The sequence below is a fragment of the Pezoporus wallicus genome, unplaced genomic scaffold, assembly GCF_028554395.1.
Source record: "Pezoporus wallicus isolate ANWC-B61680 ecotype Strahan unplaced genomic scaffold, APGP_CSIRO_Pwel_v1 scaffold_2584, whole genome shotgun sequence".
NCBI lineage: Eukaryota > Metazoa > Chordata > Aves > Psittaciformes > Psittacidae > Pezoporus > Pezoporus wallicus.
Window position 1 is genome coordinate 8,041,856 of NW_026642851.1, and position 22,850 is coordinate 8,064,705.

At 40.0% G+C, this 22,850-nt stretch overlaps 1 protein-coding gene across 2 annotated transcripts in view; it reads right to left on the reverse strand.

Moving 5' to 3' along the window:
• The window catches only part of NEBL (nebulette), a 247,158-nt gene extending 238,510 nt beyond the window's left edge, over positions 1–8,648 (reverse strand). Inside the window, exons 1-2 of one of the 2 annotated variants that reach the window (XM_057432781.1) lie at positions 8,189–8,648; positions 7,149–7,243 (exon numbers count right to left, since the gene is read on the reverse strand). In XM_057432781.1, the coding sequence (XP_057288764.1) occupies positions 7,149–7,243; positions 8,189–8,257 (164 nt within the window). In that variant the 5' untranslated portion in view covers positions 8,258–8,648. The remainder of the gene's footprint in view (positions 1–7,148; positions 7,244–8,188) is intronic. The other variant, XM_057432780.1, reaches the window with a different exon arrangement.
• Positions 8,649–22,850: the final 14,202 nt, after the last annotated feature.

The following is a 22,850-nucleotide window of genomic DNA, read 5'->3' on the forward strand; positions in this document are numbered from 1 at the left end:
TGGCAACAGATCAGGATTCCACACAGCAAGGATTTCTACAAGCACTTGCAAATAGCTTTGAATGTCATCTTTAGTGCAGTCTTGCATAAAAAGAAAATGTATAATATTCATTTTTATATTTTATACTTATTTTCCACAGCAACATCCCACATAATGTTAAATTGTAATTATCCCTTTGGAGCAATTACACCAACAGGCAGAATATTAAAACATGTGAATTACAAACACAGACCCTATGTTCTCATCAGGTTCTAGACATGACAGTATGGCTGAATGCAGTCTGAGAATTCACCTGCTCTGAGAAAGAAAAATTAAACAACTCATATTCCCCAGGGCAATTTTTCTACTCCACTAGCACCAACAGGGAAGCAAGCTGCCTGCAGCCAAGCTGCAGCACTCCATGATGCTCTCCACAGCTCGCAGCAATGCAAACCAAAGGACCTGCTGGAGCCCAGAGACCCCTCTCCCTGCTCACCCACCAGCACGTGCATCTAAGGAGTCATATGCAGGTCTCAAAACATGGAATCAAACATGCAATCAGGACACGGTCAACTGAACATGTTGAACCTGAGAAACGTTTCTGCATCCCATTACTCAGGCACAGTCATAGCAATCAGAAACACAGCCCTACTCTTCCCAAGATCCGAGTGTCAGTGATGCTTATTCTTTAGTAATTCCTTTGCAACTAACCATCATCCACCTCATGCACGGCATTCAGCAACTCTGACAAAGTGTTCTCATGTGCCTTCTTCAAAGAGTTTAAAGATATGCATCTAACACCTTTCAGAGGCTCAAATATATTTAGCTTTAGAAGCTACTTCAATTGTTCTAGCAAACTGGCTTGGTTTCTTGTCCTACTTTCCCTTTCATTACTGGAATTAATACTCAATTAACCAAGTAAGATACCACAGCAGCAAGCAGGGAGCATGTATGTTTCCTCTACTTGTAGCTGTCCTTCATATTTAAGCAGAGTTCGCATAAATATCCATACTGATTACGCTCTTTCGCAATTTTATTTTCTTTCTCTTGCAGAACTCGACACTTGATCTAGCACTCCATGAATAGGTAGAGAAGATAAAGAACTTCACTCATTCATCACTGCTCACGACAGAAGGGAAGGCTGCATCAGACCACAGACCACATACTGCTCCCAGTGTCCTTCCAGGCCTTTAGCTAGCGACCTGGGTGATAAAATGAAGATTACACTTATTAAATTGGCAATGTGCTTACAGGCTGTCTGGTGGGAGGGTTGATAGGAGGAGGATGTAAGCACATTAGAGAACAAAATTAGAATATAAAATGAACTTAACAAATTGGAGAAACAGCCTGGGGAAAAATGGAGATTTAGTTCAATGAGAACAAGTGGAAGATTCTGTGCTTAGCCAAGAACAATTAACTGCTCAGATAATGGATAATAACAACTGCTGAGGTTGCAGTTGTGCGTAGAAAGATAGAACTGTAGCCCACAACAATCTAAATATGACTTAACAGTAGTTTGGGTTTTGCAATGAAACAAAACATTGCAATGACTGTACTGGGACTTAGGAGAAGAATTATGTATGAGTTGCACAGGCACACTTGCAGTTCTACCAGCTCTGGTAATGCTCCACTGGGCACTGCAATTCAAAGAATACATATATATATATATATATATATATATACACACACACGCAGACCCTCTGGAGATAATTGAAGGTAGAGAAACAAGAATTACCAAAAAATATGATCTACGGGGAAAGAGTTAGAGCTGCTTTGTTTAAAGAAAAGATTGCTGACAGGAGACATAACTGTTATCAAATATTGGAATTCATACTTATGGGATGCTGAACAATAAATAATGGACTTAAATGACAGGTGTATTAGACTCTGACTGAAGACCCTTACCAGCTGTTTTTCTAGTGGTTCTGTTATTCACATTACTTATTTTACATTACACCCTAAGAAGAAAGTCTTCAATACACAAAGTTAATAAAGTAATAAAACACAAATCCTTCCCTTCTAGGCAGGTTTGCATAGGAGTTTCTGGGTTGTTTCTTTTTATAAGAATGACCCTTTTGGACTGACTTATATAATAGCTTACGTTTGATCAAATCTAATGATCAGAAACAGCTGAAAAGCCCTAAAACAAGGAGGAAACACACGCACATTAATATTCTTACTGTTCCTTACCTTCTCTTTTTCTTTCTTCCTACTATATTGAAAGCGAGAAATAATCACTTGTTGAAATCAGTACTGAAAAATAAGATGATGCTAGCTATTTTTGTAAGACTAGTATCTTCACACTCCTAGTCACCTTCTAAAAGTTTTCTGACTGGTAAAAAGAAAACGCATGCATGTTTCACAGCTAAGACCAAACTCCTGTACACATGTTCACATTTGAGGACAATGGATTCCATGTTATGGCCACATACATCCACTGATTACAAGCAACTGCTTCCACTGTCCAACTCTTCCGACTGTCTAGAAAGTTGTACCATGCTCTTACCATTTCCAAGCTGGTATAAAATAACTTCAACGTTTTTCATCCCTTACCTATAGTACCCGTAAATTATGACTGCACTTGCAGATTAGAAGTGTAGTATAATTCCTCTAACAACATCACAATATTTCAAACGGATTTCCATATCTATTTCCTACTGACATAAGTTAAAAAGAAATTAAATCTAGGAAAAATGAAGTTTTCTTCATGTCCATAATTCATGCTAACATGACAGTAGATAGCAATTTTGAAGTTATGTAATCATTCCATATGGTGACTGTCATAAATAAAAACTTGAATGAAGCTTTCCTGTGTGCAGGCGATTAGCAAAATTTAGATACTAAATATTTCAGAAGAATTTATCCCAACAGTGAGGTTGTTTGCTTTTTGCAAGAGGGTATATCAGGTCTGCAGAAGCTTAATCTATTAGATTTTGCTGAAATTAAAAGATACATCTCTGTCAGATGCGTTCACACATGCATGAAGTCTATTTGCTTCAACAGGTATAGCTAATGCAAAGACAAAATTCCAAAAACACGCACTTCAGCTTTTACGTTTTGCATAAAAAGTAGTCTTGTGTTTTGGTCTAGTGAATCTGTCAAAAAAGTATTTATATGAATATTCGTAAGAATAAGTTACCATTCATAAGAATAAGTTACCATCTAATCATCCTAAATGATTCAATCATTTAACAAGCTTGAGAACTAGTACACAGATTGTTAGTTGCCAAAATGCCATTCATTTCCTTGAATCGTCTTTGTAATTTGCAGCTGGGAAGAATCAGCTCTGAGTTTGCAAATAATAACAACAACTTTCATAATTTCCCTATATATTAATCAATCTCTATCTGCAGATATTAAAGTGGAATAGGGCTTTCCTCATTAAAGCCACCTTGATTTAACAAATCATTGGACTACCCAAGTCATTTTAATTGTCCTAATTGTGTATTTTACTACCTACATGCACATTCATAGAGACAAGGAATGGCCCATTCACCGAATTCAAGCAATGCATAGCACCTGGCTTGACTGCAAAACCCAGCTGCAAGTCTGAGCCCTTAGTCTCATCAACATTATTTCACAAATCAGGCAGCTCTCTGTCAATGTGGCATATGTAAAGTCAGACAGCAAATAAAAAGACAAGACTAAAGTTGTTCAGAGAAATCTAGCAGTGTCCATGTGTTAAGAACCTACAAGCTTCACAGTGTTGTGTAGGAGGCCTTTAGATAAAACATGAATGCGAGTAAATCAAGAAACATAATACCATAAGTCAGAGCACTGTACTACTTGGAGGTCCCAGCTGAGATAAAAGCACAATATTCTAAGCACTGCACAAACAAGCAGAGATAAAATATCCTAACTCAAACATGTCACAAATTATGTAAATAATAAAAAAGAGAGAGGGAACAAAGTTGCATAATCTTTTCTCTACAAGTAAGAGAACTGAAAGGTTTAAAGGAGCCAGACCAAGAAACTTCATGGAAACTTAGTGATACAAAGATAGTTCTTTTCAAAGCCATGTTATAGATGGGCACATGTAGACAAAGTCTTCCCTCTAACCCAGTTGCAAAATCTTTCATAAATCTACAACTTACAAAAGCAGTATGATAACTGTAATACTAGGCAACTCAGCTTCTTGACCTGTACCAGTTCTACTGTGTCAGTAGCACAGACACTACTTTTGCTATCAGTGTAACCCTATCACATAGAACCCACGCAACCATTTTGCTGGAAATGTGACAAGCTGCCTAAAAAAAAAAATTTGCCCTTAAAAAAAAAAAAAAAAAGCAGAATTCTTGCATTTACAAATATTTCTGCCCTTTTCTAATGGTCACTGAATCAAACTATTTCACAATATATTACTTCTTAGTTTACTAGTTCCTGTTAATCCATCTGACTTGACTCTCCTCCACCAGAAGTGTAGCTTGAGCATTCACAAATCAGTATCTTTTTCTTATATTAATAGAAACACAACTAAGTTCTACAATTAAAGTAACTTCTGGTCTTTGCCAGTACTGCAGAAAGAATTATTAATTTAAGCACCTGAAAAGAGTGGAATATTTTAGGTTCAAAAGTCAAAATATAGTCAAGTACATGAACAAACCTCTGAACTAAGATACAGATACAGAAATTATTGAAGATACATGCTCTTCAACTTACAAAAAGCTAACTTCCAAACCTACTGAACTACTTCATGGAGTTGCTCTCCCATCCAAATCAGTGCATACTTCACTTTACCTACAAATTACACTCTCATTGATGGATAGCCTCAATAAACAATCTAACAGTAATTGCTCTTTTCAAGTACTTATAGGTGTTTGTATGAGTAAATCTGCCCTCTTTTCTCAAAGATTTTCTGATCAAGCAGTATTTAACATAAAAATGGATTTTCCTCTTGCTGATGAACACTGGATAAGACACATCATAACTTGAAATACTATAGTGGCATACTCCCTGCAAATAAGTAACCTTTAAGATGCAAGAGTACTGTGTCAAGATATCATCGTTTAAATCAATTGTATTTTCAAAACATAAACATCTTATCCCTCCTTCGAGGGATATTAAAGTTTGTTGAAACCAAAAAAGCACACCTTCTTCTTCCCTTTGTGATTCCACAGAACACATGAAATGAGAGCATTTGATTGAAGTTTCTCTAAAAAATAAAATAAAACAAAACAAAACAACAAATGCCCTTAAGTTTACTGAAACTTAAGAACAAAATACACATTGTTGATACTATACTTTAAATTCTGTCACTTCTTTAGTACCAGAAACTAATTCTTCCATGGACTTTCATTGTTTCTTCCTGTTTCATACATCAGGTTTGAGAGACATTTCAAAAATAGAGATTTTTTTTTTCAAGCATCACTACTACAAAGATCATTACAGCAACTACCAGGAAGAAGGAAGAATAGCACCTTAATGGTATATAACATATCCACCATCCTTTTTCCCCCTCATCTGTAAAGAGAAAGACACACAACGTAGCGTAACTACATAGATGAAAACCTCTCCTACAACAGAAATTAATTATGCACAGCATGGAAACACAGATGTATAGCACAGAGGATACTTTGTAAACAAATAATGTTATTAAGCACAAGTATCTGATTAGGTAGGTCAGGAAAGATCAAACAACTAAAGTATCACCGCTGAAATTTAGCCACAAAAATTTTGGTAAAAGTCACCAAAATATTATCAGAGCTTTAATCACTGTAAAGGACCTAAGACTGTACTTATACTTCAACTCAAATAGCACCACCAGCAGAGTCCCATCTAGGGCCAGTAACCTCTAGATTAGTCTCAACTTGCAACATACCACCTGTTGAAGCTTTAATCTCCCTTCCTGCAGAGCTTTCTCTACAGCACTTATGACTGAAAACTGACCACAGTTTATTACAAGAGGTCTAACGTCACCCCCATAGAGCACTATGAGGAACTAGAGTGCTTCAGGGAAAGCTAGAAATGTACGTGTGTAACTCCATATGTTCTTAAAGCAATCTAACTACAACTGTGCACACTGAAACAGGTGTTTCAAGTTTTGGCAGCGCAGCAGTTTTAATTACGAAACTCATTTTTTATACAGATAGGAACTATCTGGCTTCAATTTTAGCCTGGAAGAAATGAGCATCTGCTGTTGAACTATCTGTGACAACCAACCACAGACTATCTAGCTCAACATGAAACAAGTATTTTAAGATGAGTATAGGAGAGTATTTCTGAAAAAAAAACTACAACGTGTCTATAGTTTCAAAATTCTGTCACTTAAAACATATGTTCTAAGTACATGAAGGTGAAAATAGTAACAATATAGCAATATATGAGTAACATATAACATCAAATTCAATTCCAGACCCTTTGGAGATGCCCTTCTAACAAAGCATATAACTTTCTAAAAATTAAAACATACTGAAATGCACATAGCTAATCTTAGAAACACAGTACAAAGAACAGTAAGCACCTTTTTTCTACATGTATCAAAATGTTCTTCTGCAGTATTTGCAAGCCAAACATCAAAGCACTCTCCAAGATCTGCACAACAACGCAAAAAAATCTAAAAGTGGAACACAGCATGTTCACACTCTACAACCAAAATTAATCTATATTCTTTATCAAACTCTAAGACAGCAGCAAAATACAAAATAGCATGAAGCACTGGAAGCAGGGATTTTGTAAATATCCAGTTCAGTAATCTGAGATATGTGAACATAACAGTTTTAAAAATAGGTAGTCATGATCTCTAACAGGATATTGTCTCTGGTGAACTACACAAACGAGAAGCACTTTGTTTTCTTACTACAAAATGCTGATCAGGTCCATAACCCTGAACAGAGAGCTACTGCATAATGGACAACTGTAACCCAGCAGACCAATAATGAATGTAATAGGAGTCAGCACTAAATCCGACACTTTCTGGAAGGAAAGAATCTCTATCCTGAGATCCGATATTAAAACACTGCCTAAACACATCATAATCAAACATTTTCATCTTCTATCACTTCAATGAAAGTTCAATAAGCAACCCGAAAAGATACTAAACTGCTCTGGACTGCAGTTTTGCATCTCTAGATCAAGTTTTTTACAGCATGGCAATACCCATTTGACAGTATCCACAGCCAGGTTTTCTTTTCATGTGCATTTCTGCAAGACTTGATATTTACAATACTTACGCATTGCAATAAGGTTTCTTTTCATATCCTTTGTAGTTATTCATGTTCAGAGCCATTTTGCAAACTTCACAGTGGAAACATCCTTTATGCCAGTACTACAAAGAAACATAAAGTAGAATTACTTACAATTCTAATGTTTTGAAAGCTAGGTTAGGATACAGTAAATATAAAAACATAATTAGAGGTCAATATTTTGGCCTTACATTGCATATATTTGTAAACTAACTCGAAATAATTACTTTCACGGAAAAGCAAACGGGCTTCTGAAACACTATCAGAAATGTAAATTTTCTGCTAAGGTGGACCTGTTATGGACCTCTACACACTGATCTTGCCAGGATTATTTTAAAGGCAACTCAAGCAGGAGTTTGACATTTTGCCTCGTTAAAGAAAAAACCGACACCGCTTGCTAAGAACACAATTCTATGCAAATAAAATCACTAACTAACGTGACAGCTGGTTTCTTGGTACACTGAACAGACACTAAATTTAGAACACAATACGGTATTCTCCTCCGGTAGCTCCTTGCCTTTCCAGGGACGTTAATTTGGCGCATCTGTCACAGCCTCGTTCGTCGCTGTTATTCACGGCATTCGGCCGTTTCACCGGGGACATCCCGAGGGACAGGGCTGCCGCCACTCCGCCGACCCGGCCACCGTCCCCGCCAAGGCGGCCATGGCGTTAGGGGCAGCTTCCCCAGCTCGGGGAAGGACCGACAACTGCAGCCGGGCGGGGACCGCCTACAACTTCACCCCTGGGGGGCCCGCGGGGACCGGCCGCCGGCACCGTCACTGCCCGGGCGGGCACCGCAGGGACTCTCCGTGCCGCCGGGCCCGATCGCCCCCCATCCTGCGCCAGCGCGGTGACACGGCGGCTGTCGCTCGGCGCTGCGGACGCCGGCTCAGCCGCGACCCCCGGGGCGCTGCACTTGCCACCTGCCCCCTCACCCGGCCCTGCCCGCCCCGCCGGAGCCGAAGGGAGCGGTGCGCAGGTTGGGTACACCCGGGAGGTGCCGTCCCCGTCCCCCCGCGCCCCAGCACCTTGTCCAGGCAGTTGACTTTCTCGGTGGGATAGACCACTTTGCCACAACGGGCGCACTGGGGGTTCATTTTGCGGCTCCTCTCAGGCGGCGGCTCCCACGGGCGGTGGCGGCGGCAACCGAGGCTGCTGTGCTGCGAGCTGGGGTGGACGTGTCTCCCGGGGGCCGATCTACCATCCCCTGCCCTGGCGTGGACGCCGGGGGTCCTCAGCGGCTGCCTGCGGGCGAGGAGGTCATCGGCGACGGCTGAGGAGGAAGCGGCGCTCCGGCTGACTGCGGCTCGGCAGCATGGGCGAGTGGGCGGGCGGGGAGCCAGTGCCTGTCGCCCCCGCCCGCTCGCCGCCGCCCGCCCCCACCGCCTCTGCCGTGTGCCTGCGCGCTCGGTTCCCCGCGCCGCGGACTGGGTGACTCACAGCGAGCCCCGCGCTGCAGCCGCAGCCCAAGCCAAGCCCACCGGCGCGGCACGGCCCGGCCCGCAGCGAGGGGAGGGACGGAGGAAAGGAGGGCGAGCCCCACGCCGCAGCCGCCCCGAGGGGGGCGAGATGGCGGGGTCCGCGCCGCCGCCCCGAGAGGGGGGAGGTGGAGGGTGGTGCGCTGCGGCCGCCTTACGGGCGCACCTGCCCGAGGCTTCCTTGCGCCGCAGGGAGCCAGCCGCGGTGCTGGCGGTGCCGTGCGAGAGCCCGGCCGTTCACCGAAGTTAGGCCCAAGGCCTGGCAGCGGGCACCTGCCGCGCGGGCGGGGCGGCACGGTGAGGGGCCCGGGCCCGCGGTGGGGAGCCTTGGCCTCACGCCGGTTGCACACGCAACCCCCGCAGCGGCGTGAGGAATGTCTTCGCGTTTCTCCAGCTTTGTATCCCCGTTAGTTTCCAGGCGCGGTGTTGCTGCCTTTCCAAGACCGAGTCTCCGGGGCACACCAGCGGTCCCACGGGGCAGTCACATCTCAGCCAGCGCAGTAAATTCAGCTCCTCATCGTAGGCTTGTGCCGTTCATTTTTCACTTGCTCATTAGTGCTGGGGGAACGGCACAGCAAGAATTCGTGTATTTCTCCTTAGCTGTGGACTTGTTTAACCTGGAGTATAAACCACGCTGAGGAGGGTGCTTAAGCCAACGCAGTGCAGCCTTTTCTGAGTTTGTTGGGCTTTTTCAGTAGTGCAGCACTCTCTGTGGCGCACAGCAAGGACAAGTTCTGCACATAGTTGGGTGTTATTAAGTAATCAGAGTGCAGTCAGCTAAACTGGAATACTTGGCAATAATTCTGCCTTAGCAACCCAACTTTTATGCTTTGGCTGTTTAAAGGCATGGGGAGAAACAGTAATTTCATTGAAATTAATAATATATGTGATTAAATGAGAAATACCTAATCAGGCTTTAAATATTAGATGATGGAAGCTGTAGAACTTCGTTTGCCTCATCTAGACATAAACATCTGGCACACAGTGAAACTAGTAGTGTTGAGGTGCTGGCTGTGCTGCAAGCAACAGGAAAGTAGATTTGCAGGCAGTCTTGGAAATGCTTATTGTCTGCTTTGGCTGTGGGTGCAGTAGCAAATAGACAAACTGCTGACCAGCTCCATTTCCATTCCTGTGATCTGCATGCTGGTCCATTTCAGGGCCAGTGCTAGCAATTTGCAGTTCTCAAAAATCCTGAATCAGATTTCTTTTTTTTTTACTGTTTTTGTTAACCAAATTAGTTTTGATTTGGAATTTAAGACTTGTCTTCTCATTATTCATTACTGACAATAGCATAATAATTTTTCACAAATACCTGAAGACCAATTTGGTCTCAGTCCAAGATTCCCCAGACAGAAAGAGGTGCATACATACCCCTGCAGTGCTGATGCAATGAGTTTCATCGTCTGCTACCTCTGTGCTGTACAGATTACCTTACACTTTCTGTTGGATGGTCAGACTGGTGGAAAACAATGACTTTTATTCAAAAAGCTGTGAATGCTAGGCATCTGAGTATGCTGGTAAAGGAAACCTGAATAAGTGGTAACTCAATGTGTTCTGCAGGAACTGCAGAAGCTGTTCTTTGTGGGTCCGTCTAAGATTGCATCTGAGTTGAATTAGGCCCAACACATAGGTGAGCAATCTCTGTCCTGCAAAGGCAACACAATGTGGTGGAGTAGTGAGCCTGTAGTAGGAACCGGGATGAAGATTCATCTAAATTAATCTCTGATAGAGGGCAGTGAATGCTACTTATGGGGGAGGGGGATAGGAACTTTTCTTAGCTGACTTCTTTTTCAGCCTAGATTCAACCAATGGCTTATGAGTGAAAAAGCTCCTTAGCTCACTAGAAATAACTATGGCTTCCCCAGGCAGCTAATACGAAATCTTCGAGATGGAGGCTTTGTTCCTGGGAGCTCCAGATTACTGCAATCACATTTGGAACCTTCTCCTCAGCATGCAAAAATCATTTGGATTTTACTCCTGATCTCAATGCTGCAATGAAATCTCCTGCCTTATTCTTGAAAGGAAAACTGTTATTAACCAAAATATCAACAGTAAAAATGGATTCGTAAGATCAATAGGAATATCTGCAGTTGTATCTAAATGAGTGTTTTGGCAGTATGAAAACATTCCAATATTTATCATTATTTCAGGGTCTTTTTATTAGCTTTTATTAGTTTTCTCTACAAGGGGGGAAAAATGGTGTTGAATCACAGTCTTCATTTCCCCATCGTTCCTCAAGTTTTTTAATTGGCCACATTTTTTTTGAGCGCTACTCTAGTGAAAAGCATGTTCTTTGGCTCTATTCAAACCAGTGTGAGAGAAGAAGCTGCTTCACCCATTATTGTTTGTGAGAAAGCAGGGAAGTGTTACTCACCAGTAGCCTCCTTTTTCTGAGTCAGTAATGATGCAGTGGTGAAGTCCAGCAAAGCAAAATAAAACAACCCTGCTATGTCACTGGCATAGGTCAGTGACACACAAGAGGGTGTAAGCTGAAAACTGCCAAGCACTGAACGGCAAAGCCGTTGCTCTCTAGCTAAAGATCTGTTGCCAGAAGCATGGAGACTGCAGTAGGTGGTGGACCTCTGGATAGGGTCCAGCACTGATTCCCAACTGGTATGTATTGGCAAGTTATAGAATCACATGATCACTCAAGTTGGGAAGGATCTTTAAGATCATCAAGTCCAGCTATTAACCTAGCACTGCCAGTAGCAGCATATAGCACTAAACCATATCCCTAAGCACCATGGCTGCATGTCTTTTAAATATCAACCACTTCCCCAGGCAGCCTGTTCCAATGATTGACAGCCCTTTCAGTGAAGAATTTTTTCCTAATATCCAATATAAATCTCCCCTGCTGCAACTTGAGGCCATTTCCTCTTTTTCCTATTGCTACTTGGGAGAAGAGACTGACACCCATCCCACAACAACTTCCTTTCAGGTAGTTGTAGAGAGCAATAAAGTCTTCTCTGAGCCTCCTTTTCTCCAGATAACCCTTCTCTCTAGACAACCCCAGCCCTTTCAGCTGCTCCTCATAAGATTTGTTCTCTAGACCCTTCGCCAGCTTTGTTGCTCCCTTCTGGACATACTCCAGCACCTCAATATCTTTCTTGTGGTGAGGGCCCCAAACCTGAACACAGTATTCAAGATGCAGCCTCACCAGTGCCAAGTACAGGGGGATGATCACTTCCCTAAAATGCCGCCCCAAGATTTTAGGCTATTATCTCATCTGGTGCATTTCAAAGCTGTTTATCTAGCCTAGATGAATGAAAAGTGGGTGTTTAACTGAGCAATACAAATCAGTAACACTTGTGAAAAGATGCTTTTTTTATCATAAGGATAGCAGTCCAAGTGAGAAAGACCTTCTGGGGCAGCAGTGTCATAGCATTAGAAATATTATGACTAGGTAAAATAGTAATTACTAAAGTTCCTATTTCTATGGGGTAATACCATCACCAATTGCATTTTATATTTGTTTATTTGAGAGGAAGGTTTTCAGTGCTCCATTCAGTTCATTTGGGTGATAAACACGTAAAGGCATGCTGCAGGGAAAAAAAAAAAAATTATGATGTGTGGTTTCATGCATTGATACTGAATTTTGCCTGAGACAGCAACGTTTCCAAAAACTGTTGAAAGTTATCTCTATGTTACTGGAAGCCACTTGACAATATCTTGGAAGGGACAACCCATAGAGGCTTGTTTCTATGGTCATAGGGATCTTAGTTGTAAATCTAGTTCTCCTAAAAGGTTCCTCATGAAAGGTTTCTTCCTCAGCACTCTTCCCTAAAAAAAATAAGCTCCCTGTAACCCATCTCCCATGGCTGTTGGAAGTATCAGCATAGCGAGAAAGCAAAGTCTTCTGTCTTGCAGGTCACCATGCATTTCCTAGGCCATGCACAAAAGTGCATAGAATGTGTTCACTGCCACTGTGATAACATGAAGGCATTGTCTTTTCACCCAAATTTCTATAAATGGTGTCTGCTCGTGGTGTTGTGGTTGTATAGAGCCCTATTGGAAAAATAGGAGTTCATGTAAGCATAGTGATCTATCTTTTGCACAGCAAAGAATCCGGTTCTCTTTCATTGAAATATGTATTCATCTAATTACATTTTTGTGGGGAAAAAAAGTGCTGTATGTAGTATGCTCTGATTAACAGCTGATGCCCCACTTGCAGTGACATCAGTCAGTTTTCTAGAGTAAATATGACAATGTTCTTACACTCTGAAGGACTGTAGTAAAAATAATGTTCTGAGTACTTCCCTGATTTTTTTTCCTACCTGATCTGTTATTTATACAGATGTAAAAGGTGGGATAGCTGACAAGTTAAGGAAATGTACTTAAAATACTATCTTTCTGCTGTAACCAGATCATAACTTTTGTGTATAAGCTCCAGCAGGCAAGAGGTATTGTATCATATTTAAGTGGAAGAACGATCTCGTCATTAAGGCAGTGCATGGAGAATTGCAGATGAAGCCTCTGAGGAGTACTGCAATACAGACAAATAATACTGAAAAAGGTTTTGTGAAATTCTGTGGCTGTCCTAAATTATGTAGGAAGGGGGAAGACATTAAACGTGTATTGGTTGGGACAGGAGTTGCCAGTCAATTTTTGACTCTCCCTGTTTGAGCTTACATATAACCACATTAAAGAAGAAACTGCATAGTTACATTTCAAACAGGAACAATGCAACTTTAATGTGACCTTGTTTAGAGCTACCCAGGGTGCTGTTAGAGAAATGTGCTTCTACTGTGAAAGAGTAATTTATTCTCTTCATATGCAAGGGTCAGTGAAAGTATGTTTTCAACTTCAGCTAAAGGAAAGCTGAAACCAAAAGTGAATGTTTTCCTACCAAAACCAAAACAAAACAATGGTTAGACGTCATTATTTTCTGTAATATGGTCCAAACAACACTCTGCAGTGGAATGTCGATATGCGCTTTCAGAATTACTCAATCTTCAGCTACTCAGACTAATCTGATAGACTAAGAAAATACTAGAACAAAAAGGGTTAGTCAATCACCAGCAGTGTTTTCTGTTCTTAGGATCTCTTTTCTTCACCCAAAATGCATGCAAACAGAATACTGCATCCCACAACAGCTATATAATATATGAACAAACAGCTTAGCAAATATATAGAAAAGTAATAATAAAGGGTCAGTGTGACTATGGAATTGTCTAGAAGACAGGGCTTTTATTCTCTTACAATTAATCTTGCGGTGGAGGTTTCTATTACTTTATACATGGTGTCAGTATTTTCCCTTATTAATGGGTCTTCCAGGATACTATGATAATTTCTTTTTAAATTATGAAAAAAAAAAACAAACCCAAAGTTTTGTCTTTATGTTTTACTGAATAAAAAAAAAAAAATAAAAAAAAAAAAGATGTAATAAAGCTTCATAAAAATGGACTGGTTACTTGGATTATGTCAAACAGAAGGTAGTTACCAGACTAGCTGCTTTATGAGCCAAAAGCAGATTGAAAATTTCATGCAGCTGCAGATCTTGTTACCTGTGTGCATATGTATGTTTCAGAAAAAGCAGCTGGCACCAGTGAAGCATGCACATTGTATAATTCAGGTGCACAAAGCAGGTGGAGTTCTGTGAATAGCAATACACAGGGTGTTTTGAGAATTTGGCAGTGCCTGGTTGAAGTGTTAGCTTTTATATGGGGCATCTCCAGAGATGGAGGCAAATGAGCACAACTAGGATGCTGTAACCATACATCCAATATTTTGTAAATGGTGTCTTCAGTGATTTGGAAATGTAGAAACGGTTAACCTGACTTATGATTCAGTAACATATTCTAACATCAGAGGTGGGGGTTCCTGTGCAACCTTCGCATTAAGCATGCATGTGTACAGTTCGAGAGAAATCAGCAATGTGAACAGGTGCAGACAGAGCACAGCAAAAACTCTGTTCCTCGCTGCCAGAGCTCCACTGGTCCCAGTGCCTCAGTTCAATCATTCATTCTATCATTTTATTTGCAGAGCAAGGTGAGGAACTTGCAGAACTCAAAACAGTGTTCTTGTAGGAAGTAGTCTGAAATCTGGAAGCCTTCAAGTCAAATTTCCATGCTCACTGGCAGTTCTTAGAATAAATATACATTATTAGTACTTTTTCTTTATTCTTTCTGTTACACTCTCTGTAATTTTTTAATCCAGTTACAGCTCAGAGGACATTCCAGCCACATAAATGGAGTGAACCATTTTATTTTATGTATATTGCATTGAATCTGTTGAGATTTTTTTTTACCAACTGTCTTTACTCCCTTTCTAGTCAGAATTAGACATTCCTACCGTGTTTTGCAGGAATAAAAACAAATGAAGAAGAAATAAGGATATGGGGAGATAAAAAGTCAGTATATTTCATTTGATAGAGGAACTGATTTTCATGAACAAGTAATTGATACAGGAATGAAAAGCCTTCATCAGAGCTCTTGGAGAAGCTGAAGGAAAAGATTGTCGTCAGTCAGCTCTCTACCCTGTGTCAAAAATCAAAACTAGTTGCTTAATCCCAATCCAAAGAGATTTTCAAAAACTTTACCACACACAAACAATCAAACACAGTCAAGGCAAAAGTTTCAATGCTGGACTGTCAGCTATGGAGGACAATGTTAATTATTCATTCTGTTTTAATAGCTATCACTTTTTGTTTGCTGTGTTGAGTAAAAGTATAAACTACTTGATTTTGCTTATGAAGATGAAATGGAACTAAAATATTATTTGTTAATTGTGGGTATTGTTTACTGGCATATGTTTAGCCTGAGAACAAAATAGGAATTTAGAAATAGAATGGGGGTTCCAAAATGAATTTTAAAACTTAACGAGAGGGTTCTGGTAGCTTTGAATAAAAGGAAAACAATAGAATTATTCATACTCTTGTCTAGGCAACTACTTTTCCATTATTTCCAGAAATAGTAGTTGAGTAGCTTCCTGCCTAAATAAACAGTTCACATAGATGGAACTTGGTCTATAAAGCTTTATAAAATAAGGTTTCCTTTTTTAAACTGAACGACATAGTGAAATACAGGAAGGGTTGGGCTGTGATTGGACCGGATTCTTGAAGTTAATGTTTTAAAAGGTTACGTGACCAGCTCAGGATAACTAAATACACTTACTCTGTGGATAGCCTGGAAGAATCGTAGGGAATACATTTCCCTCCGTTGGTGAAAGAAGTAGCCTCTTGTAATAAAGATAGCGAATCACTAATAGCAAGCCTAACTCCAGGCTTCTGAAGAAACTGTGTTTTCCACCCTCCTAGCAAGACTAAACTATAGCCTTCACAGTGCAGACCTGTCAAATCTCACACATTTGAGAGGGAGTATCTCAAGTTTAGCTCCCAACCTGCCTTCTCTGCAGCTTGACCTGTATCACGCTTATTCGCAATACTTCACTGTGGCTCCTCACCTATCCTCTAACCCCATGTGCCAGTCTGCAGCCTGTCAGACAGATGCAGATGCATGGGGCATCAGGAGAAAGAGAGGAGGAGGAGGTGCATCGCAGCATTGGCACATTGCTGAAAAGAAGAAAGGATTCGGGGGGAATTCACAGACGCATAGAATAGTTTAGTTTGGAAGGGATCTTAAAGATCAGCTAGTTCCAACCCTCCTGTTACAGGCAGGAACACCTTCCACTAGATGAGGTTGCTCAAAGCCCCATCCAACCTGATCTGGAAATACTAACAAAACCGCTTTCCAGAAAGTAAAATCTCTTTATAGTTCAGTGTCATAATTTTTCCAATTTATGTTTCTTTTTGAGTTTTCTGTTTTGAAAGTAGAGACTATGAGCTCCAAAGCCATTAAATAAAATCTTAGAAACTTTTAAAGTTGTAATCTATAAGTAAACAATGAAAAAAACAGTGCAGATATGTTATAAGCTTAGGTCAGCAAGGCAATGACAGGTGTTAATCTTTTATCAGCAGCAACGAAAACAAGGTTGGTGTCTGCTGCACTGTTTCTGGTCCCAGGCTTGCAGACATGCTAACAGAATAAAACACAGGATTGACGAAAATTCACCTTCCTCAACATTCCTAGAGATAAACTGCTGAAAGTAAAACAAACAGTAACTTTAGCAAAGCCCATCTCGCTTTGAGCTCAGCTCAGACACTTTAAGGATGTGACTGTGAGTTCTGCCTTATACCTGAATTTTTAACAACAGAGCTTCAAAGGGTTGAATTGTTGGGAGCAAAAGGCCAAGGCAGAGACCCATCCCTCACCCTCAGCAACATACGGACCTCTGATGACCTGAAGGGCACCATTTGTGGCTTGGCACATTGCTGCTTTCATTGAAAAGTGATGGAGAACAACTTGGAAACAAAGTGTACTCTCTCCAACATCTTTTGCTGTGTGTTTTCATAGGATTCTTTACTGGGCCCAGAAGAAAGTCTAATTAGAACCGTCTTCCTAAATACAGCACTGTCATATTGGGTTATATGAGCCTTGGATGGGGAAATGCGCAATTTAATCTTCTAATTTTTTTAATTATATATAGCTGTGTTAGAAAATAATTCCAGGGTTTTAAACATCTTCACTATTTTAACTGATAAGTTTATCCTATGAATAGAAATTGTGTTGTATATAAGGGCATTTTATAAAATGTGTCATCTTTTTAGTCTGAACCCATTATTTTTATTTCTTTGCAATAGACAACACAGGGACTAGCAGGCCCAGTGTCACTGTCATGAAGAAGATGCAAGTGTCTTTCTTTTAATCAGATCTCTGCACTTGCTCATTAATAAAAAATTACAAGAGAGGAAAGAAAACCATAGTAATTGTTCAGCAAAAAATTGACCTGAATACTCTACACCTTGAGTAAGATTCTCAGTAACATTGAATTTTTGAGGAGGTTTTCTTAGATGTGGTACCAAGGCACCCACAAAACAGAGAGGAACTTCAGAAAGGGGCTATTTAACTTCTTTTCTTTTTAACTTTAGAATTACAGCTAGCACATAACTTTAGTCTCAAGAACTAAATGGAGAGCAACATTTCATATAAATTAAATTTTCTAACATGTAATTGAGGATTTTCAGTGTGAAGTTCTAATTTTTCCCTGAAAGCTTTCCATGAATTATATTAAATGTTGTCCTAGAAAAGGCAATTATTATGTGGAGCATTAAGCAGAGCATAAATATTGGTACACTGCAGAGATACCAGTTAATTTTCTTTTGGCTACTGAACCATAAATAAAGGAAAACGGCATTGTTAAATGGTTCTACAGTTACATCAGTGCAAGTAGTGGTTGTGTTGCCATGTGAAGGAAACAGTTTTGGAACATGCCACAGAGGGAACTATTATGAAGTTACATTTTACAGAATGTTTCAGTTATTCACGTTTTAAAATCCCTACGGGTTTTGCTTAGTCCACCTCTTCCTTGCTGTATGCTGCAGAACAAATAGTCGGTCCATGTCGGTTTGTCAGCCGAGTACATTTCACATTATCATGAGAGTAACATACTTGGTCCCTCAAGGGAAGGAGGGAAATCACCAGAGGATTTGGCTTCTGTGTCCCTGCCAGTGTGACTCATCAGGCAGCAGGAGCTACCTGTACCAGCAGTAGCAACTGTATGAGGCAACACATAACACAGCCAGCAGCATCATCATCTCCTGCCACAGAGCAGAGAAGTCTCTTCTCAAGGATTAGCACTACAACCCTGAAATATCCACCCCAATCTTTCTAAAAGAGCTTCCCAAATTAACCAGTGTGGCTACAGCAACTGATTTCCCCCAGTTTTCCAGCTTTCCTAAGCCAGGGTCTTGCTCTGATGATATTAATTAGGCATAAATCCTCTGGTGGCCATCAACTCATATCTGTCTCCCACACCAGTTTGGGATGCCAGTGCGATGGCATACCCTGCTGCCTCTGACCACATGTGCTGGTGGACTTGATCCCATTTTTTCCTTAGAAGCATTTGTCTGCTAGGCAGTACAGAGAAACACAGTTCAGAGCCACCAGGTTTTCCAGGATGGCAACATCTGGGCCAAGCAGGAGGGAATCCTATTATCCCTCCTTCCTCCTACCACAACCTTGTTTAAACACATGTTCCCATCTGGCTTACTTACCTCTCCACATCTCTATCATAGACCCATGTGCACTGCTAACTTAAAAATGGGTCTAGAGAAGGACAAGAGCTTGGCAGCCACCTAAGCCAGGCTGAACATGGTTTTCTGCCTTCCATGAGGGACTGCTAAGAGATAGTAATAAATAATGACAAACATCAGATACAACTCTCTCGGTCTTTCTTTATGGAGAATCACAAATCACAGGCAAACAAATGAGGCAACAGCTATAAGGGCCTTGCCTTCTGTTCTGCCAGGGTTTGTAGGATAGCTGTTGCACCCAGGAATGTAGATGTAGAAGTTGAATGTATCTAGGGACACCAGCCCAAGACTCCCTCCAGAGGAAAATCTTCAGGCCAATGAAGTGTTGACGTAGTTTGCCAGTCTGCTTGGACTTGATCCAACATGTTGAAACCAAGTGAAGGGCTCCCACTAATATCCGGGTGTGCTAGATTAGAGTTTAAATACAATAAACTATTTAATTTGCACTAAGGAGGAGTATCAGCATAAACAGAAAACTGTACTTAGTTACAGCTGGCACCACACACACATTTAAATGTCATAAGCTCCTTTCACAGCACTGGTTGGCGCAAGTGCACAGGAAGCTACTGAAACAACATAGCTTTTATCTTTCTCTTCATCATAGTTAAATCTTTGATGATAAAGAGGCCAGATTTCTGGAGTCCATTTTAGATACTTCTATACTGAATTAAACTTTAGAACTCTTTCTTGGTCCATAAAATCCTGATAAATAAAAAACCCATCTCAGTCAGCTTTCAAAGAGGTTCTTAGTAAACAATTATTCATGCTTGCAGAAAGCATATTTAATACTGCAAAACCCTGGAAACTGCACTATGGGAAAACTTTCAAACAAAACACAGATAGTAGTAAACTTCCCAAAACTTATTTTATCAAATTACTTAAAGAGGAAAATGTCAACGTGGCATTTACACTTACTTGGTGTAGTAAATAAATCCCCCACAAATTATCATTCATAAATGGTGCCTTAGTCCACATACGTAGAGCCATGGTAATCACTGTGCCCAGCTCTTCAGAAGTTAAGCAAAAGAATAGGCTGCCATCTTTTGTAGACTTATCTGGATTGGCACTTGGCTGATATCCTTTGCTCAGCCTGTATTCCAGCTGGGGTAAATATTGAGGTCAATGTATAAATATCATTCTGCATAATTGCTCTGTATAATTACATCTACTCTCCATAAATCCAGTTAAATAAGGCAGGATTGCACTGCAGATCAAATATTGTATCCTATCAGAAAACTTTCCTCATAAACAAAACTGAAATCACACTTGTGCATATCTAAACTGGTGTAGATAGTACGGCCAGCTGTAAATTCAGGATCATATTAGCACCAAATCTGTAACTTAGTCCATAAGGTATTTTTAACTCATGCCTTCGTGCTTCTCCCCATAACTTCTGAGTGTCTCTGCAGTGGGAGGGTGACTGGTATGATGAATCCAGAGTATTACTTAATATTCTGTAGTCCTACTCAGTAAGAGATCACAACCCTATTTTTAGAAGAAAAAATCATAATTCAACTGCAAGCATAATGACAAGAAAAAAAAAAAAAAAAAGAACAGGAAACCTGTACTCAAAAGTTTGTTGCATTTAATTTGGTTTTAACTCAGATATGCTCCTTTTACTAAACATAATGTTTCTAGCATTTACAACACTCTGAAAAGTTCATCATGATCCTGGAAAGGAAGAAAATACCATTAAGGAAAGAACTCAGCTGTATGTGAGTTACGGTTGTAAAATTAATCCACTCAACTAATGATAGATCAGAAAACCCACAAGCTGTCAGGTTTTCAAATTATACCAAAATTTGTCAAATATATCCTTATAATGATATGTAATACCTGTCATGTGGAATTTCTCTTCATTCTTTTTTTTGCCATTCTTATCAACTAACCTACAAACTGCTCCAAATGTAATGTCAAGACCTTCTGCTAACCTACCAAACTGCTGGAAACCCAAACAACATATTTCTTTTCAGTAACTTAATCCCCGAAATAATAGTAATAATCAAATGGAATTTACAGAACTAAAATGCACAGCAGTATTGTTAATAAGAATAACAGAAAGTTCCAGCACGAAAGTACATGTGAACTTTAAACGTATTTGTTACCAAATAGTGGGAACTAATGATAACAAGAACTCAGCCCCCACTACTACAGTGGATTAAGAAAGGTCTAAGCCTGGCAAGCTTTGGGCTGCATTGTCTGTAGCTGCCTGTTCTTATAGCACTGAAAATGGGAGTGGGGGTTTCCTCTCCTTTCAATAGGTTTTTCTTGGTCCACTACAGAAATCATAAACTTTTTATTTTAATTCATTAAATCCAGGTTAGATGTTAAGAAAAATGTATAAGAGATTTTTATATAAAAAAAAAATTAAAGGGGACAGTAAAGTACTGGAATAATTGTCTGGGGGGAAGACGATAGAGTCTGCTGGGCATTAAAAATAGGTTTGCCAGTTCTGATGTTAGCCCGTGTCAGGGGAAATGCTGAATGAGGTGATCCCCTGAGGACCCTTCCAACCTAAACTGTCCTATGGTTTTAAATTTGCATTGAGAATGATACAGATAATACTGATCAGGTCTTGACACAAGAACTTGGGGCTGGTCAACCTTTTGAAGCACCATTCAGCCTAATTATTTGATTAGGTGGTTTCTTCATGTTAACTGTGCCTGAACATCCACCAGCTTTACATGGGAGGGATTTTCCGTTGCATTTCACATGCCTTTCTGCTGTGAATGACCCAGTAGAAGGCCTAGACCACATCAGAGAAGACCAAAGAGCTGCATCAGCAGGACAAGAGTCTGAAGGGACAGGAAATTAAAACTGGATGGAAGCAGGATCCTGGCTTGCAAAATTTACAGTGCCCTTTAACAGTGAGCAATTCTGACATTGGAAAAGGAATATTTCAGGGGAAAAAAAAAGGTCTAAGTTGGAATGAAATTGTGAAAATCTCATCTAATAAATGGGGAAGTAATTTGCAATAACATTGTCTTATTTTCAAAAGACTTTAATTATTTAAGAAGACAACAGTATTTGCTCTACTGATACAAAAGCAAGTAAAATTCACTCTAAATACTAGAAGAGCCTAAAGCCCAACTGGTCTGTAAACAAGTTGTGCAGAGGTTCACCTAGATAGCCTTACAATTTTCCAAGTCACTGAAGCAGTGAAGATATCCCTTGTTTGAAGGAGAGGACAACTGGCTGCTGACTTTTTTTTATATATAATTTCCCCCCCCCTTTTTCTTTTTTGTCAATCCCATATTTTGTTTCATTTAAATTATTTTTAGTTGTAAGGAGGCAGTGGCAAAGTTACTTACATGATTTCAAATGTATATTCACACTTCTGGAAGCTTTATTAAGTGTAAAGAGACTTTTCATGTTTATGTCTTCCTGGAAAAGATGAAAACATTATTCAGAGCAAAACAATACCTTAAATGTTGTTTTTTTCCATTTTAATTATAATGGTTCATGTTTACAGTACTCCAGCAGCTTCCAGGATTCACTGAAGGTAATGAATGACTGCTTATAATTAAGGATTTCACAAGATTTTTTTTTCTGCGTACAATCCAACTTCAAAAATTGCAGGTTTACTACTCTGCAGCATCGCCACTTTTGTGACAGATTGGAGCACTGTTACTTAACATCTCAAGGATGGTTAATATATTGGATGCACTTTGACAGAAAACAGAAAGCATTTACTCAAAGGAAATGCTGATAGAATATTCATTGAGTATCCTCTCTATATAAGTGGAAATAGTAGTAATGGTGTTATTCTGCACTGAAGGTCCATAATGGAGCTTGAATAAATTTATTTACCTCTCCCCAAAATGATGAGTGCTCTCTGCATAAGATGTCCTGAATAACCTGAGAAGGATGTATATTTAAGTACAATAAATATTTGCTTCTTAGAAAATGTGTAGCCATTGTACTTTACTTACTGTTTTATTTTACTGTGATATTTAAAGCTCTTTTCCTTAATAAATTAAAATATTGGTGAAATTCAGATGAAAGCAAGGGAGGAATTTTTTTTTTTCTTTTATTTTGTCTGCCTGGAAGAAGCATTAGCTTCATCAGTCAGTGCAGATATTGGAGCAATTTATCTAATATGGAAATGCCTCTGTCTAAAAT